Below are 18804 nucleotides of genomic sequence, written 5' to 3'. Positions count from 1 at the left end.
CAAGCAGACTCCCTGCTGAGCATGGAGCCCAACAAAGGCCTCGATCCCATGACCCTGAGATCACAACCTGAGCCGAAATCAAGAGTTTGAGCCACCCAGGCGCCCCACTTTGAATCACTTTTAGATTGGTTTTCACTAAATTGGCCGTTTTTCCACCCAAACAAACCGATGTGTGACTTTTCTCTTGTGTGGCTCACCTCGAAGAGACCTGTGGGAGAGCAGGAGCCGCGGGTCTGGAGGCTCCCCCGGGGTCACCTGCATGGCGGCAAGGCACCTATGCTGAAGCCCTGGTGGCCGAGGCTCACGGTGTCACCTTCAGGAACATGTGCAGGTGTGTGCCTCAGTAACACGTTGCCAGGAGGAAAACCCGTCCACCAGCCGTGGTTGTTATGAGGCCCGTGGCCATCAGAGAAATTTTGCCAAAACCAGAAAACAGGTTGGTAGGCAGCCCCGCCCTGGGCCCTGTCTTGGCTTCGTGTCTCCTGCCCCATGGCTTCTGGACAGGAGGGCTCGGCAGCCAAGCTCAGAAAACTCCCCAGCCTGCATGATGCCAAGGGTCTCTGCCAGGGGCCGGCTCTGCGAGGGCTCAGGCCCCCTCCACAGGTCAGGGAGCCCCAAGAGTCTGTGGCACTCCAGAAGCGGCCACCTGGGGCCAGCGTCCTGGCTCAGCATGGCAACAACAGGCCAGATCTGCGTCCCTGGGCTGGAGGCCACCACCCCTGTCCTGCACGGCCAAGGCGCCAGCACCGTGGAGGGCCCTAAGAGAGTGGCAGGGAGAGTGTTCATGGTGGCTGCACCCTGCCGGCTCTCAGTGGCGGGCAGCGGCTTCCAAAGCTGGTGTGAGCCATGGAAATGAACACATCGCACCAGAAGCACCAGGCACTGGCCACCACTTGCCAGAGCCAAGGCCTTCGCCAGAGCTGCCCACCTGCTGGGCACGCACCACATCCTCCACCAAGACCGGCTTGGACCCTGCCGGACAGCACCCCAAGTCAGGCAGTGTCGGCTAAGGGCATGGTCACGGTCTGGGTGGCCATCTCAACAGGTTAAAGTCCTGTGAACGTGCAGGTCCCTCCCTCGGCCACCTCCTCGAACTGGGCACTTGGCCAGGTGTCTGGTGTACAGACAAGACCAGAGCCGGGTGACCGAGCCCTGCTCCCACTGCACCTCCCAGGGTGTCCTCCCTGCCAGGTCCCTCAGAGGCCAGTGCACCCGCCTGTCTTCACAACTGGACTAGAAGTTCTTGTTGTAACCGTCACACCTCCAAATTCTTGTGGAACAGGCATGCTTTCTGGGGCCAAGTTCATGTGAGTGCGTCTTCTGCTCGGCACACATTATGCAGGGTCTCCCAGCCCCATGACGAGTCTACTGGGGCCTCCCACTCTTCCCGGCCTTTCTGTTGCCCTCACTCTTGAAGTTTCTCTGGCGTGCAGGCGCTGCAGGTGTGGTGAGCACGGATGGGCCCAGCAGGCACTGATTGGGGTGATGACCATGGCTCCTCTGCAGCCACAGAGCCCCGCAGAGGCTTCTGCAGCTGACAACATGGGTCAGATCCAGAGAGCCTGGATGGATGAACAGGTGCCAGAGGTTTTGAATATAACGAGCATGTTTTACCAAACAAGCAGATCCCCCATACCCACATGGGGCCGGAATTAGCAGGAAATACTCAGTGGGCCTTAAGGGCTGAAAGGTCATGCTGAAGTAGCTGCCAGGGAGAGGCCCTTCTCTCCCCTTCCAGAACATCTGCCGAAAACCTGCTATCAAACAGCTTAATATACTCTTTAATGACAAGGTGGTTGTTTTCTGCTATGTGAGTGATGGGAAAATTATCCAGGATAGAAAGGCTAATTTTTGCTTCTGCACCTTCATTTGGTGAGTCAGGGATCTGCTGTGTGTTCAGGAGGAAAGGGAAAGCATTCACCTTATCTGGTGTTTGGCCTCCCTGAGGTTATCCCTGGACATGGGAACCAGGGTCCCCAGGATATCAAACCCTGGTCCTGGGAACCTGGATTAGCCAGCTGGGGCCTGAATGCACCCTCCTGTGTCCTTGTGGGAGGGGAGCAGAGACACCAGAGACAGTGATGGGTGATGGGACCGCCCGGATAAAGCTACTTAAGCGGTCAGGTGACGGGCTGATTTGTCCCACAGCCTGTAGTTGGCTAACTCCTGCCTCAGCCTTTGAGTGGGGCTGAGTCTGTTCTTTAGAAAAGATGGTCACGGGGGCCCAGCCCACCCCCCACCCCGCCTCCCATGTCAGAGCCTTTCTGGGGCACCGTGAGGCGGAAGCAGGGCCGTGGATCCGCGTGCACAGCCCTGAATCAGGCCTTCCACGTGCAAGCTGAGACCCCTCTGACTGGCTCCGATCTGGCTGTGGATGGGGACACTTCACAGGCTGTCATGGAGGTGCGGGGAGTGAATCCACATACACTGCTTAGCTCATAGTAAGAGCTGCATACTGTTGGCTTTTCTTCCCCCACAGGCTTCGGTAAAAAGCTGCCAATTTCCTCTATTTTTAACCAAGCACAAGTTTTCTGTTTTCCCACAACTTAAAGAACGTAGAGATGTTAATAGTGACAGTGGGAACTGGGCGGGGGTGGAGGGGGGCGTGCTTGTAAAGGAGGAAGGGAGGGGTCCCACTGTGTTGAGGGCCAGTTCGGGTGCGGAAATCACAGCTGTTGGGAGCCAGGACCACTCTGGGGACTCAGGGACTGTTCCTGCCGCCAGACCTCTAAGCCTGCACTCAGCCTCCCCGAGTCCCCAAGGAACCTGGCACCTGACCCGGCTCTGGGTCCCTCGGGCAGTCCTAGGACCTAGACCTTGGGGGACCCTGAAGAAAGAACCCATTGCTAGCTGTGTGATTCTGCACATGCCTTTTCCCCTTTGCCGACCTCAGACTTCCTTGTCACTAAAATGGGGACACGGATCGGAGCCTGGAGGGACTCCTGTGGTACTTACTGGGTTCTGCCTCTCTTTGGCTTCTGCGAAAACCTTCTCTCAAAATGTTCTGCATCAGTTCTTCGAAGTCTCATAAATGTAGCAGTGATGGCATGACCAGATCTGCGGAAATAGACCGGATTTCATAACCGTTCCAAGGTTGCTAAATCACCGTGTCCTCCCTGCTGCTTTGGGGTTGCCAAAGGCTCTAGACGAGTTCCCTGTGCTGCCGCGGCAGACCACCACAAAGTTAGTGGCGTAAAGCAACATGAACATATTCTGCAGTTTTGGAGGTCAGGAATCTAAAAGGGACCTGCAGGCTGTGTCCCTTCTGGAGGCTCTGGGAGACCATGTACTTCCTTGCAGAGGAAGGCAGCCAGCCTCTAGAAGCTGGAGGAGGTGAGGAAACAGATTCTCTCCCAGAACCTCTCTCTTCGAAGCCACGACTGTGGCTCTTCAGTCGTTAGATCTCCCTCTGCTTCCTTTTTATAAGGACCATTGGGATGACATTACCGCCCACTCCAGACGATACAGGATAATTTCCCCATCTCTAGATCCCTGACTTAATCACATCTGCAAAGTTCCTTTGGCCCTTTAAGGAAATTTAGACCATAGATTTCCTACGAGAGTTCAACACGGTAGTCATTCTCACTTAAGTATAAAAATGCATCATCAGCCCTTATTGTGCTTATTTCCCAGCAAAGCGAAGTCACTCTAAAGGAAGAGGGTTTGGGTGTGGTCAGCTCTGGGGAGGAGGGAGAGAGGGAATGTGGAAGTGAGGGAGGCCCCAAGAACTGGTCCTGAGCAGCCCTTTGCCAGGGTTTAGCGGGCCTGGGCTTAAGGGTGTTGGGGTGCTCAGTGTACCCCTGGGGCTGCCCTCCACTGCCTGCTTTCTCTTGGCCTGTGGGGCCCAGTGCGGTTTTCTGTGAGGTTTGGGGGCCTTCCTAGAGAGCAGGACCAAAACCTTCCCCGGGATCCAGGCCTCCTGAATTCTCCAGGCTCTGCCTGTCTTCCTGCTCTGACCCTCAGTCGCTGCTGCCAAAGCCTTTCCCTGAAACCGTGTCCTTGCCTGTGGTTTGTGCCTGATTCCTCAGCTGCTGTTTTCTGAGGAACGTGAGCGTACACTTTTCCATTTCCCTGCTGCTCAGGCCTTCCCACGGGCAGGTGGGGCTCACTCAGACCTCAGAGGCCATTGGGGTGGGGCCCCCAGGCTCTGAATGCTCCCTGTGTGGGGGCAGTGACCCCCCGGGGGGTGTGGCCAGACTAGGAGGCCCCTTCTGTCCGTGTGCCCCTGGGAGGGGCTGCCACCCGGCCCCCGGCCCTCTCAGTCCCCAGGAGAGGACCTCAATTTGCTGGCGCTGTGCTCCTAGGTACACAGTGTTCCAGGAAACACTCATCCCCAGCCACCCGGTCTCCCCACCCCTCATCAGGGCAGGCACAGGCTCTGGGTGCTGAGCCAACCCCAGGGTGTCTGATAGCTTCTTCTTTCCACATTTCCATGCCCCACACCCCAGGAAGAAGCCCAGAGCTCCGGGCAGGCCACGCCCTTCACCTGCCCTCCACAGATGGGCCCAGCTTCCTCCACGACACCTGGAGGAAGGGGAGGCTGCCAGGTGACTGGGTTCAACTGAGTTCAGTCTCCCGCTGGGTGCAGTGAGCTCAGTACTTTTCCAGAGTGTTTTCCTCAAACGGCTGGGTCAGCAGCAGCACCTTCTGCTCTCCAGCACCACCCAGGATGTGGCAGGAAGCAAGCCGACCTCCACACAGAGGGGACCAACCATGTCCCATCTCCTCCCAGTCCCCCCTGCGCTGCCCTGCTCCCCACACAGACACCCCCATGTTGTCCCCTGCTCTGCGGCCCAGCCCTGAGAAGAGCCCACATACCCCCTGCAGTGAGTAAGCCCAGCTCTCAGACCCCCTGAATGCTCCTCTCAGGTGTCGATTGGCTGGTCGGGACATCCTGCAGGAGTTAAGCTAATGGTTCGGGTCGTGTCACCAGACCATGCAGGTGGGTGACCGGCCAGGTGGACCCTGCACTTCTCCCTCTGTCACTGGTGGTGCACAGCTGGAAGATTTCCACTACCCTTGTTCCCTTGTTGATTTGGGCACAGACCTTCAGCAGGGAGCCAGCCTCGTCCTTCCTGAGCACCCTTACCGGTTAGTCCTGGGCCTACTTCGAGCTCCCCACTTGTGTGTGTGAGTCCTGACCACTCTGATGACAGGAGCTGGGGTCAGCGGGCCACACCCAGAGCCCAGAACTATCCCCGTTCTACAGCTGGGGAAGCTGAGGGTCCAGAGGTCTAACACACTCACTCAGCCCTGCCCACTGGCCTTGGGGAGCCAGGTCTGCACAGTGCTGACCTAGGCACCTTCACTCCAGCCCACAGGCACTCTGTCTAAAACAAATGAGTGGGGAGGCCCACACTGGAGCCCACCTTCCCACCCACATGACCCCCTCCCCTTTGGGTGTTTCCTGAGTTCCCAGCTCCACCCTTATCAGGACAGGTTAAGTGGGGCCCCTTCCCCAAGTTGTTCACAGCCTATAGGAGCCTTGAAACCACTCACAGGCATGTAACACACATAGAGGACTGCCCAAAGGACACAGAGGTCCCAGGAGCACCTCGGAGCCTCTCAGGAGTGAAGGCAGTCACTGAGCACACAGACAAAAAGCACCTCATCACCACTTCTCTGCACTTCCGGGGTCACTCTGGGGAGGGGCATTTGGAAGCTGAGACAGCCAAGCAGAAGGCCTGTATATGGCCTCGGGGTGGAGGAAAGAGCTGCCCTATTGTGTGAACAGCTAGAAGACAGAGGTCACTGGAAAGCCCCGAGGTGGGAGATGTGAGGGAACCAGGAACTGTTCTGGAACTGGGTCACAGAGCTTCTGGGAAGCGTTTTGACTCTTCCCGGAGTAGCAGGGCTCAGAGCCACCTGCTTTCCAGGTGGGTGACCTGATCAGAGGAGTGGGCTAGAGTGAAGGAGAAGGGAACAAAGGCCAAAGAGTTGGCAAATAGAAAGTCTCACTAGGTAACATCACAGATAAAGCCAATGCACATGGTGATAATGGTGGTGATGATGGTGGTGATGATGATGATGGTGGAGGTGATGATGGTGATGGTGATGGTGGTGGTGATGATGATGATGGTGATGGTGATGATGGTGATGATGATGGTGCTGGTGGTGATGATGGTGGTAATGACGGTGAGGATGGTGATGATGGTGATGGTGGTGGTGGTGATGGTGGTGATGGTGATGATGGTGGTGATGATGATGGTGATGATGGTGATGATGGTGTTGGTGATAATGGTGATGGTGATGATGATGGTGATGATGGTGATGATGGTGATGGTGGTGATGGTGGTGATGATGGTGGTAGTGGTGATGATGGTGATGGTGATTGTGGTGATGGTGATGATGTTGATGGTGGTGGTGGTGATGGTGATGATGGTGATGATGGTGATGGTGATGATGGTGGTGGTGGTGATGATGGTGATGGTGATGATGGTGTTGATGGTGATGGTGATGGTGGTGGTGGTGATGTGATGGTGGTGATGATGATGGTGATGGTTGTGATGATGGTGGTAGTGGTGATGATGGTGATGGTGGTGGTGATGGTGATGATGGTGATGTGATGGTGGTGGTGATGGTGATAATGGTGGTGATGGTGATGATGGTGGTGACAATGATGATGGTGGAGGTGGTGCTGATGAATGTGATGGAGGTGATGGAGATGATGATGATGGTGGTAGAAATTGAAGAAATGAGGGTGGGGAGAGCTCAAGGCTGCAGACCGACTTGCACCCATACCCTGTCCTTCCTCCATCAGTTCATTTGTTTATTGACCACCTGTTCTAAAGCAGGCACTTGGCTCAACACTCCTGCCCCCAGGCCCTGCAAACAGTGGTCTAATGTAGCAGTACCAAGTTCCTCAGCAGAAGGCCAATGCCAAGGAAGGCCTGCCAGGTTGCCAGGGGAAGCCCATGGGGGTTGAGGCCAATCTTGGGAAGGATGGAGGAAGCAAGTACAGGTGGAGAGCACAGCACAGGCAAAGGTGCAGAGGTGGAAGTGTGCTGGGTGCTGGGTCTAGGAGAGGTTTGGTGGAGGTGGCAGGGGAGAGAGAGAGAGGAGGGCAGAGCAGAAGAGGGGCAGGAGGTCTCTGGTGGCAGTAGTCCTGGGTTGGGTGTGGGCAGTCCTAACTGGCGGGTGCCCTGATGGACACTGGAAAATGGATCACCTGCTGTAGGCTTCAGAAGTGTGTCCCACCGGTGACCCCAAGAAAGCTTCCCAGATTCTCTCGCATCTTTCAGGGGGACTCTGTCTGGGCAGGTGGACTGGTAGATGGCTGAGAACAGGCTGAGGGACAGTTGTATAGCCTGAACTTAGTCCCCAGCTCATGCCCCAGGGAAGTCATCTCGTTCTGTGTGGGCTGATTGCTGCCCCCGGCCCCTCCGTCATCCACACGCCCTGGGCTCAGGCAAGGGGCTGCCTTTTGCCATCCACCCTTCTGGAAAACCTGTTTGGCTGGTGTTATGGACCGGGTTGGTGGTGGGCTGATCAGTGTTTAGTAGCCAGCTCCTTTGTGAGGGAAGAGCCTGACTGGAAGAGTTTGCCCATCCTGTGGTGCAAATACTTCCTCACCGGCTGACTTCAAGCTCTCAGCATGAGGTCACTAAAGGTGGCGTTGGGGACACGCATCACCTCATGATGTGGTTTGCACCTGCAGAGGCAAGAGGTGTCAGCAGCCTCAGGAGCAAACAGTAGGATGTCATAAAATAAGCGGGAAGTGATGAGGTTTAAATGTTTATTGCTCTTTAAATGTAACTTACGTAGTTGTATGTTTGTATAAGCTGATTTTCAAGGATGACTTTAACAACCGGCTCACCGTAGTCTTCGGAGTTTGACAGCCTGTTTTTGCCAGCCAGTACAACCCACCAGCACCCTTTCACCGGAGGGTTTTGACAGCGATAAACCCTTGGTTTCATCCCCTTTTCTGTAGGCAAACGAGGGAGCAGGAGACACCCCCTGACTTCTTTTATTTCTCTGACTACGAGAGGCACAACGCAGAGATCGCTGCCTTCCACCTGGACAGGTGAGTCCTCCTGTCTGCACCCTAGGTCTGAGCGCCGTATGTGGGTGGGCCGGGCCCTCCCCCCACACCCAGCCGAGGGGGTCCTCCCCCCACACCCAGCCGAGGGGGTCCTGTCGTTAGCCCCATTGTACAGAGGAGGGGAAACTGAGGCATAGTGAGCCCACAGCCCATGCTGGTGACCATTGCTCTGCAGCACAGAGCTGGTGTTCGCCCTGGTGATGTTACAACCCAGACAGACATTCCCTGCTGTGGGCCCACACCTAGGACGGTGCCAGACAGGAGATCCTCCGGAGCAGCTAGTGACCAGGGTGGACGTGACCCATTGGGAAGAACGGAAAAGAAGATAGGGAAGGAGTAGGAGGGCTGGGAATTTTAATGCAGCGTGTTTCAGGATGTAAACTCTGGGGCCGTGGTAAGACCGAGGGACACACGTCTCCACACCTGCTCCCCCATCACCCCTCTTCTGGGACAGCTCTGCCAGGCAGAATGTGAATTCCTTTGTGGTCTCCACACGGTCCCTTGCTGCTGGGGAGCTGGGCAGGTGGTGATGGGTGACCGTGTGGGTGAGCCTCTCAGCAGCTCCCCTGCTCACCCAGAGCTTTGTGCCCTCCAGGGGCAGTCAGGGGCCTGGCTCTGGGATCAGTTCCCAGAATCCAGGGGGTGGGAGACCCCGACTCAGAATGAAGAGAGAGAGGTATTCATTCCATTTCAGCCTGCAGCGGGCCAGGGTATGGAGGTTAGACCCTTTCCCTGTCACTTTCCCGCCAGGATCCTGGACTTCCGCCGGGTCCCCCCCGTGGCCGGCAGGATGGTCAACATGACAAAGGAGATCCGGGATGTGACAAGGGACAAGAAGCTGTGGAGAACCTTCTTCATCTCCCCAGGTAACCTGCACCTGGGAGGCCCCTCTCCAGGCTTCCCACACACAGTCACCATGAGCCTGCTTACCTTTCCAAAATAGAAGAAAGAAACTGGAAAGAATTCTTGTATAATCCAGCCCACTGCTTGACCACAGGAGGGGTGCCCATTCCACGTCGGGTGCATCTGCATCATAATTTTAAAAGGGTGCCAGAAATGGCCATGTTATCATCATTGACTCAATCCCCTGGTCTGGGCATACAGGTTTTTTTTTAATCTACCATTTATTTGTTTCAAAAGGCAAAATGAGTTCATTTTTGGAAACTCCCAGCCTCTCTGGAGAGTCTCCTCCAGGAGGTCCGGCTGGAGAAATCTCTGTTCTCTGAACTTTCCCGGATTAAGAAACACCCCAGCAAGACCCTCACGTAGTGACAGGGACCGGGCCGCCTGCCCTTCCTCAGCTCTGCAGCTGGAGCGGGAGTGGAGCGGCGGCCCCGCCTGGTCCTCAGTGGTCAGCATTGCATGTGCCTTGCATGTGCCCTGTGCTGTCGAGAGAGAGGTGCTGATGTTTATGAAAACCTTTAGGACTTCATATCCTTAATCTCAAGTGCAGACACAAACTGTAAGTCATACTGACCGAACCACCTGCCCCAGGTGCTTTGAACTCTGGTGTTCAAGGCTCCATGATAGCCTGTCTGTCCGTCTCTCCGTCCCTGTGAGTACCTCCCTTGAGCCAGGCCCTATGCTGAGCTGCCACCAGGCTTGCTCTGCCTGAGTGTGGGGAACACCTTCTCCCTCACAGGAATTTTGCCCTTATATGCAGTTCTTGGGGGTGTCCCAGCGATGCCTGAGCAGTGGAGTGCAGGGATGAGCATGGACCCACCCTGGGATAGAGACCCTCCCGGTGGTGAGGGCCTGTCCGCAGGAATGCCGTGGCCACACCGTGTGCCCATCTCTGTTAGTTCATGAACATAGGACCCACGCAAGGCCCTTGAGTGGCTGCATCTGGAGAGGCCCTGGACCTGGCTTCTGGTGGTTGTTCAGGGTGCATGTTTTCTTAAAAGCATTCACATATTTGTCAGAGTCAAGCCCCACGACTTAGTGAGGCTTCATTTCTGTCATCCGAGGCTCAACACATCCGATAGCCTCCTCCTCTCAGAGCCCGTTAATCGAAGGAAAGTACGACAGAAATCCCCCAAGAGGCAGGAGGGAGGTGCCCCGACTCCATGTGCCCGCAGCGTGTCCAGCCCATGACCAGAAACCAAAGGGGAGGGGTCTTTGAGGGCCTCTCGGTCAGCCTCGTCTAAGCCTGTCCGCAGCTGCAGGTTGCACACCCCCGGGGATGGGGAGCTCTTTGGCTCCTGTTTACACAGCCTGAACTTCTGGAAAGGTCCTTCTTCTCCAAGGCTGGAAACCTGCCTCCTCGACTCTGGGTTCTTGCGCTCTCTGCTGGAATCCCCCTGAGACGTCGAGCTCCTCCTCCACCTCTGCCCGTCAGGGCCTCCGGGATCTCTTGTCTTCTGCCTGGGTGCCTCCAGCACCTGCACCTCCAGCCTCCCCTGCCACCCCTCGGAGGCCAGGCTGGGCCACGCCCACAGGACACGCGGGCTGTGTGGCCGCTCCTCGTCAATTGGTTCTGCAGTTTTTATTGCAGCATTTCTGGTGAGGTTGTTCAGTGTTCAAAAATTAAGATAAAATGTGCCCGTGCCCCCACACCCACCACCCGGCTTATCAGTTGCCAGTGTCCTTCCACGGCAGGTGGACGCTCTCCATTTCTGTCCTGGACTAGTTCTGAGGCTCACAGAACCCACGGAGACACTGGCGTAGGGTCGGCAGAGAGGGGCCAGACGACTGTTGCTGCTGAGAGCGCATCGTGCGTGTGGCCACTCAGGCTGGATAGCGTCCCCTCAGGCAGAAACGAGCCCGTTCCCGTGTGGGCAGCCCCCAGACCCTCGGCGGGCCTGCTCCTGCCAGTGGGGCCTGCGGGGAGGTCTCCCACAGGGGGCGCCCGTCGCACGGCGGGAAGGTTCTGGGCAATGCTACCACAGCAAAGGGACACGAGCGTTACTGAGCACCGGCTGTATGCCAGGAACTGCTGTGTACCTGTGATGGGGGTCCTCGTTTGATTCTGAGGCAGGACTGTGGGGGCAGATGGTTTCCTCATCCCCATTTTTAAGTGATTCTACTGAGGTGTGATTGACATGCCTTAAGTAGTATCCAAGTGCCAAGTCCCCCGAGTGTTGATAAGCAGAGAAACCGTGGACTGGTCCGTCCTCCCCGGTCCCATCCTGCCCTGTCTCCCCCACGATGACGCAATCTGTTCTCTGTCTCTGAGGGTTACTCTGCTTTTTCTATAGTTTTGTACAAGTCGGGGTGGCACACGGTGTGTGCTTTTGTCTGTCTGTCTTCTGGCGCTCGACAGCACCATCCTGAGATTCACCCGTGCGGTCGTGTTGCTGTTTATATCAGAGTCCCGTTGCTCTGGGTGGACGCACTGCAGTTTGCTCATCCAGTCGTCTGTTGATGGGCCCCAGACAGAGGGGACTTGGTAACTTGCCCAAAATGAGGGGAAGGAGCTGGGGTTTGAAGTGTCAAGAAAGACAAACGGATCAAGAAGTTTCTCTGTTTTGCCTTCTTGGTGCAGAGGGGCCTCCCCTCAGGAGCCCGCTCCTGGGTCTGCAGGTGCTCGCCAGGGCACATGGCAGCCTTGCTGGGGGCTCTCAGAGAAGGGGCCATGCAGCCACCAGCGTCCAGAACCCCATGACTGATGTCCCACAGGTGGTGGGTGAAGGCTTGTGGATTCCTTTTTATAAACAAAAGACAGAGTCGGTTACTAGTCTAAGCAGGTTAAGACACGTGTCTGTCCCACTTTGGTGGTATAGCGTGCCTTCCGTGCACTGGAGTTGTCAGCCACTATGGCGTGTTCCCGGGCGCCCTGTGGAGATCTCGGTGATGCCTGCGTTTGGTGCCACGATTGCCGGGATCTTGTGTCTCACCGCTCAGACGGCTGGACCCCCGTTCCCGGCTCCGGACGGCATTCCCAGCTGTGCCTGCAACTCCGACATGCAGCCCCACTCTGTCAGCCGGATCTCTTCCCGAAAGCCCGCAGAGATGTGTGGTTTTTTCTAAAGCGACCGGGTGGCAGGAGCCCCCTTGACCCCATTCTAGAAAACAAAGTCTGTTCAGACTCATTTGCAGGCTTTTTGCTTTGCCTGCACTTCTAGAACCATCCCCTTGCAACGTTGCTGCAGATGCCGAACTCTGCTCGAGAGCCAGGCGCACGGTGGACATCCCTTCCACCTCCAGAGGCCTGAGTGGTTCTGTCTGGGGTCAGTCGTAAGAGGGGAAAGTCCCAGCAGCCGGGGAGGAGCTTGGCGCCAGCCAGGAGCCGGAGGGGTGTGTACGAGGTGGAGACGGCCCTCCTGCCCAGCCCAGCCCGGGGCCAGCAGCTGGTGGGAGGACTGGTGAGCTGGGAGGCGGGCCGAGCTCAGGCAAGCTGCGGTCTTTCTGTGTGGTAGAGGCAGGCCCCAGGCAATACGGAGAACGGCGTCAGGATGTGGCGCTCACTCTCAGGAGAGCAGCTAAGTGCCCCCCGCCGCTCAGCAGTGCGGAGGCAGGCTGGGCCAGGACCCAGCTGTGCTGAGCGCCAGGCAGATACCTGAAAGGCTCCTCACAGGTGGAGGGTCCTTGTGCAGAGTCACATGCTTGCCGACTCCACAGAGACTGGGTCCTTCCTCAGCCCGTCTCCCCCCAAGGTCTCAGGTGTTGGAGGAGGTGGCCCCAGGGTGACAGGGAAGGCAGGTTTTCCCCCGCCGACTACCTCGATTGTCCTCACCGAGATGGAAAAGGGCTGGCGCTCCTTCTTCCCCCTCGCCCACTCCTGCCCAAGCGCAGGGTTGAGCTAATGGCCACTCCCCTGCACTGGCCCCTGACTCGCTGCCAGACATCTGACTCGACCTGGTCACCTTGTTTAACACCCAGCCCATGAGCCCTCATTCAAGTGGGGACACGGAGGCACGAGGAGGTGGAGCCCCGTACCAAGGTTGCACCCCTGGGAAGCTTTCTGGGCCCCACCCTGGCTATTCTTCTAGAAACCAGATTTGGATCTCCCATGAGGAAAACGCTGTGCGCTCACAACATACCCTTCTCTCTGTGCATGAATCCATCTCAAGCCAGCTTCGGCTCTGAGACTGCAAAGCCCCGGGCGCCAGCCAACAGGAGCAGATAAAGATTTTCATCCTGAAAGTGGAGCTGCCACCTCGGTTGAGGCTATATGGTGCATCAGTGGGATGCTGATAGACTGGGTCAACACACAGGCAAGATCACAGACGATCTCTTCCCGGATTGTCCTCCAGTGCTGGCTCTGGGATCACAAGGTCCAGGGAGGGAGAGAGGCAGGTGATCCAGGCGGGGACTCGCTGTGCTCGGGCAGCACGGTGGGAGCCCCTGGGCCGCCTTCCCGTGTCCTCCAGATGGTGCTCACCAGACATGGAGACTCTGAGTGGTCAGGAGACCCCCTCGTCTGGGAAACTGGCCATTTGCACAGTTGGCAAGGGGCCTGTGCCTGGTGCCTGCCGTTCTGACTGCCATAACCCTACGTATGCAGACACACAAAGTAACTGAACATGAGAACATGAATTCCATCGGTAAATACACAAGTGCCATCGCATCCCGGACCAGCAAGGGAAAACTGGCTGGGGCCTCCAGGAACAAATCAGCAAACTGAGCCGCAGGAGACGCATGCTTTATTAAATGACTTGTGTAGATTTGAGTCACATACCATAAAACTTACCATCTTTTTTTGGTAACAAAACGACCAAGGCATTTTATTCTTTTTCTTTTAAGTAATGTGCCTGTACATCGTGGTTAAATTGAGTTAAATTTACCCTGCTTTATTTTTTATGAAACTCATCATTTTGAAGTGTGGAATTCTGTGGTTTCTAGTACATTCATGACATGCCGCATCACCACCAATTCCAGAATGTTCTCCTCACCCATTAGCAGTCGCCCCAGCACCCCTGAACCATTTCACACACACAGAATGCAACAGCATGTGGCTTCTCTCACTGAGCATCATGTTTTTATGGTTCGTCCACGATGTAGGCATTCCTCCTGTGGGTGAACAGGGCGCCATTTTAGGGAGGGACACCCCTGGGGGGACACAAGGTTTGTATGCACTCTTCGGCCAGTGTGAACAGAGCTGCTGGGACCCTCTGTGTCCAGTGCCGAGTGGACGGGTGCTCGCTTCTCTTGCGTGTAGAATTGCTGCATCGTGTGGTCCTTCTGCGCCAAACTTTTGGAGGAGCCACCAGACTGGCTTCCACAGCGGCAGCACGGGCTTACATCCCACCAGTGCTGAATCGGCTCCCATGTCTCCGCACCCTCAGCAATACCCCTTAGTGTCTGTTCTCTTGACCGAAACCAGCCTGGTGGGCAAGAAACAGTGTCTCACTGTGGTTTCGGCTTGCACTCCCCTAATGACCAAGGTGTGGAGCATCTTTCTCATGTCCTTTTTGGCCATTTCTGTATTTTCTTTGGGGAAATATCTGTTGAACTCCTTGGCTCATTTATGAGTTGGGCTATTTATCTTTTTATTATTGGGTTGTACGAGTTCTTCATATGTGCTACATGCTCGATGCCTGTCGGAGATATGATTTGCAAGCATCCTCTCCCACTGTGGAGTGCTACACTTTCTTCATGGTGAGAATGCCTTTTTTAAGCCACTGAGCATTGGCTCTAGAACTTCAATAGATGCTAGTGGGAGATCCCAACCCCAGCTCCCACTGTGTGGCCTCGGGCAGGTCAGCCCCCCTCTCTGGGCCTCGGCATTCTGTGCCACAGGTTGCAGCAATTTGTGAGATCTGGTGTGAAAAAGTGGGTGAGCCCAGCCCGTCGGACAGATGGTGTGGACGGGGGCCCATCGGACGGATGGTGTGGACGGGGGCCGGGCCCAGGACAGATGTGTGGGGAGGGCTGGCGTGGAGGATGTTGTTCCCCGCTCACCGGTGTGCCCGTCTGCCACCAGCCAACAACATCTGCTTCTATGGCGAGTGTTCCTACTACTGCTCCACGGAACATGCCCTGTGTGGGAAGCCGGACCAGATAGAGGGCTCACTGGCGGCCTTCCTGCCAGACCTGTCCCTCGCCAAGAGGAAGACGTGGCGGAACCCCTGGCGGCGCTCGTACCACAAGCGCAAGAAGGCAGAGTGAGTGTCGGGCGGGCACCCCCCACGCGTGGCCCACATCCTCCTTATTCTGACATCACGGGGTCTGAGAGGCTCCTGCCCACTTTGCTCAGAGGGGCCTCAGGCCTGTGGACGGCCACAGGGTATAAGGAGTATGAAGGAAGGGAGGCACACCCAGCTTCGCCTGCCCCCAGTGTGGGCGAGACCACCCCTTCCTGAGTAGATGGCGGGAAGGGCTGCCGGACTCTGCGAACCAGATGCGTCCCCCCAGGGGTGCTGACCGGCCCACTGCAGTCTGGAAACAGCCTCTCGGGGTTGGAACTCCGCTTTCACGCCTTCTTGTCCCTCATGCAAAAGAGATGGCCCCTCTGAGCCTGGGAGTGTGGTGTCCAGGCCCTAACAGGGACCCTCCAGAAACCTGGCACCTGGGGCTAACGGCAGCCTCCAGACATGGCTCGATCACCTCCCAGCCCCTTACTCCTGTTAATGCAGCCTTAGCTGGCAGCACTGTTCTGTGGTGACACCTCTCTCCACCCCCAGTCTTCGCTGAAGTAATCCTGCTGTGCTGAGCTGGTTTGGGCCTCCCTGTCCACACGGAGGGGGAAACTGGCCTTCTCACACTGGCTCCCCTGCAGGTGGGAAGTGGACCCCGACTACTGTGAGGAGGTGAAGCAGACACCCCCCTATGACAGCAGCCATCGTGTCCTGGACATCATGGACATGACCATTTTTGACTTCCTCATGGGTATGTCGGCAGCCCCAGCCTGCACCGGGAGCTCCCACCCTGCGTTTGACCCAGCTGTGGCCAAGCACCCTGCTTTGCTCTGTCGCTTTGGCTCCAGGGTCAGACGTGGGGAGCGGGGGACAGCCCTGAATTTTCAGCTTGCTTCTCTCCACAGGGAACATGGACCGCCACCACTATGAGACTTTTGAGAAGTTTGGGAACGAGACATTTATCATCCACTTAGACAATGGAAGAGGGTGAGCCATGTTCTTGCTCTTCCAGACCCGGGAGGGCAGGGCTCCGAGTGGGGGATGGTGGCCGTCCCCCAAGGACGCTGTGTGTGTGATGCGGGGCGCTGGCCCCTAGCCTCCAGCTCCTGTCGGCAGGAAGCGCCTGTAGTGTTACTCTTCCTGGTCCTCAGGGTCACCCTGTGTGCTGGGTCCTGTTATGTCCTCGTATTGCCCTGGGGAAACTGAGGCGCAGAGTCTGCTTGCGCAGAAGGGCAGAGCCGTGAGGTGCACTTTACCCCTCACGTGGTCATGTGGGACTGCCTAGCTGGGACAAATGGCCCTCCCTGCCCCACAAAGAGGGCCTGTGGCCACCGCTGGCTGGCCCCTGGGCAGTCCTGGGCCACCTAGGAGAGACATCTGCCTGATGGGTATGCATGCAGGGCCCTGCCATTCCTAAGAGGTTAACGCCTCAGACAAGTCAGCATCGGGCACCCGACAGTCGGTGTGCGCGGGCCGTGCTGTCAAAGACAGCAGCGGGGCTGGACCCTGGGCTGACTCACCCTGGTGCCTTCTCCACTCAGCCTGCCTCAGACCCCGCATCTGTGAGCTTCTGTCCAGTGCAGCGGCCAGAACACCAGGCTGCTTTCAGGGACCTCCCTTGTCCCAGGCCCTGCGTCTGGAGACAGCAGGGACCAGGCCACACTGTACAGGGTCTTGGGGACACACTGCCCAGTCGTCCATAGCTGTGGCACTCCAGCAGGGCACACACGAGGTGCTGCTCGTTCTCGGGTCCCCCGTGGGGTGCATGTTGCAGGCTCTGCACACAGGTGTCCTGCTGCATGTTGCACCCCCAACAATTCTGCGTTTCTTTGGCAGGTTTGGGAAATATTCCCATGATGAGCTGTCCATTCTGGTGCCTTTACAGCAGTGCTGCAGGTATGGCCTCTCCCTCTGCCCGCCCCCCCGCCCGGGAGCCCCCAGCCCAGCCACAGATTGGGCAGAGGCCCCCAAGCCCCACTCCCACGGCACAGCACCCCGAGCCTGAGCAGCTCGAGCTCCAGCATCCGCAGCCCTTCCCGGCACATAGCTCATGCCGGTCGTAACGGCCCGTCTCACAGATGAACTTGCTGAGGCTCAGACAGCCGTCCTGACCCCCCAGCACTCGGTGCCACTCGCTGCAACCCTCTGTGGGGCTCCCCACCCAACTTTTTCCCTTTAGGCTTGGGGCAACGGGCCATGGGGCAGAACCAGCTGCACCCTGCCGGGGCAGGTGTGTGGGGCTGAGCCGGGCTCGGTCTCCCAGACGCGTGGGCCACCCCTCCCCGCCCTGCGTCTGCCTGGAGTCTCGGGTCCCTGCGGGCACCGCCAAGCCTCCCATGGCCGCCTGCTCTGCCAGGCAGGACCCTCACCGTGGTGCCTCTGGGAGGCAGGGGCCGGAGCAGGCCAGGGACCAACCTGCAGCCACCCCCCACTTAGAGCTGGCCTCCCCTGTCCCCAGTTCCCGGAGGCTGGGGCCTGACGTCTTTCTCCCTGTAGGGTCAGGAAGTCCACCTACCTTCGGCTGCAGCTCCTGGCCAAGGAGGAGTACCGGCTGAGCCTGATGATGGCCGAGTCCCTGCGCAAGGACCGGGTGGCCCCCATCCTGTACCGGCCACACCTAGAGGCCCTGGACCGGCGGCTGCGCATCGTGCTGCAGGCCATCAGGGACTGCGTGGAGAAGGGTGGGCCCCACAGCGTGGTGGAGGATGACCTGGACCCGGAGCACAGAGTCCCCCCCGGCAGGTAGTGACCGAGAGCCGCCGGCCTGCCATGGAGGAGGGACGGGCGCGTCCACGCTGTGAATTCAGTGACTTCAGGAACGGACGGGCCACTCCTGGAGTCAGGAACCGCGGGAATGTGAGCTCCTTTGGCAGTGGGCCCGACAGGACTCACTGTATTCGCTTTCGAGACCGCAGAAGGTTGGGGAGGGGCGCTCTGTGCTCATGGACGAGGCAGCCTGGCGGCAGGGGCAACCCACCCTTTTTGTATGGAGAGGAAGCCTTTATTTACTATTTTGTATTTATACATGGTGTCTATGTATATAAATAGTGACACCGATGCAGACCCCACACCATCTACCAAATGCATACATGGGGGCTGTGCCCCTGGGGCTGGACTGTCCCGCCAAGTGCACCCACACTCTGGACCTAACTTGAAACAAACTCCCATCTCTCCTCCCTTCCGGCGGCCCTGCAGCCAGATGGCTGACAGCCCCGGCTTGGGCACCGGAGGCTCCCCATGGCGTCACAGGCTGGTTGACAGACTCCCGGTTTCAGAGTGACGTCAACAACCACGTCTTCCGTTTCTCAGAGCCGCCCAGCAGCACCTGTGACTTCCCTTGGCGGCCGAGGGTGCTGCTCGCCTTCTGACTTTGCTTTGATAGCTGGTGTAAATACATCACATAGGCTCCTCCAAGGGCCTCAGCAACAGGCTTAATTTTGCGGCATTTTTGTGGAATAGTTTGCAATGTGGTAAAAGTGCAATAAAACTAGAGCAAATGTACGTTGGGGTCCAGGTCCCTTACGCCCTGAGCTCAGCTGCCACCCACCCACCCTCCACAGAAGTAAGGCCATAACCAAAGCTCAGCTTTCATGGTGCCACAGGTAGTCTGGGGCCGTGGCTGGGAAGGAGGAGGTGGGGGAAGCCACCTGTCCCACTCTTGGTGTGGGAGGTGCTGACAGAGCTGGGTGGGGGTCCCCGAAGACACGGGCCAGTCCCAGAGGGTAATGTCGCGTCTACACAGAC

The 18804-nt window shown here is 57.4% G+C and overlaps 1 protein-coding gene across 1 annotated transcript in view; it reads left to right on the top strand.

Annotated features, from left to right (window-relative positions):
• FAM20C (FAM20C golgi associated secretory pathway kinase) overlaps window positions 1-18561 on the top strand; it is a 44783-nt gene extending 26222 nt beyond the window's left edge. Inside the window, exons 4-10 of the mRNA XM_025863662.2 lie at window positions 7931-8023; window positions 8792-8907; window positions 14907-15087; window positions 15702-15811; window positions 15966-16047; window positions 16897-16956; window positions 17557-18561. Of these exons, the coding sequence (XP_025719447.1) occupies window positions 7931-8023; window positions 8792-8907; window positions 14907-15087; window positions 15702-15811; window positions 15966-16047; window positions 16897-16956; window positions 17557-17806 (892 nt within the window). The 3' untranslated portion in view covers window positions 17807-18561. The remainder of the gene's footprint in view (window positions 1-7930; window positions 8024-8791; window positions 8908-14906; window positions 15088-15701; window positions 15812-15965; window positions 16048-16896; window positions 16957-17556) is intronic.
• The last annotated feature ends 243 nt before the right edge of the window (window positions 18562-18804 follow it).

The sequence above is a fragment of the Callorhinus ursinus genome, unplaced genomic scaffold, assembly GCF_003265705.2.
Source record: "Callorhinus ursinus isolate GAN/ISIS: 27379988/994484 unplaced genomic scaffold, GSC_fseal_2.0 scaffold70, whole genome shotgun sequence".
Classification (NCBI taxonomy): domain Eukaryota; kingdom Metazoa; phylum Chordata; class Mammalia; order Carnivora; family Otariidae; genus Callorhinus; species Callorhinus ursinus.
This window is presented reverse-complemented; position numbering and strand designations above follow the sequence as displayed.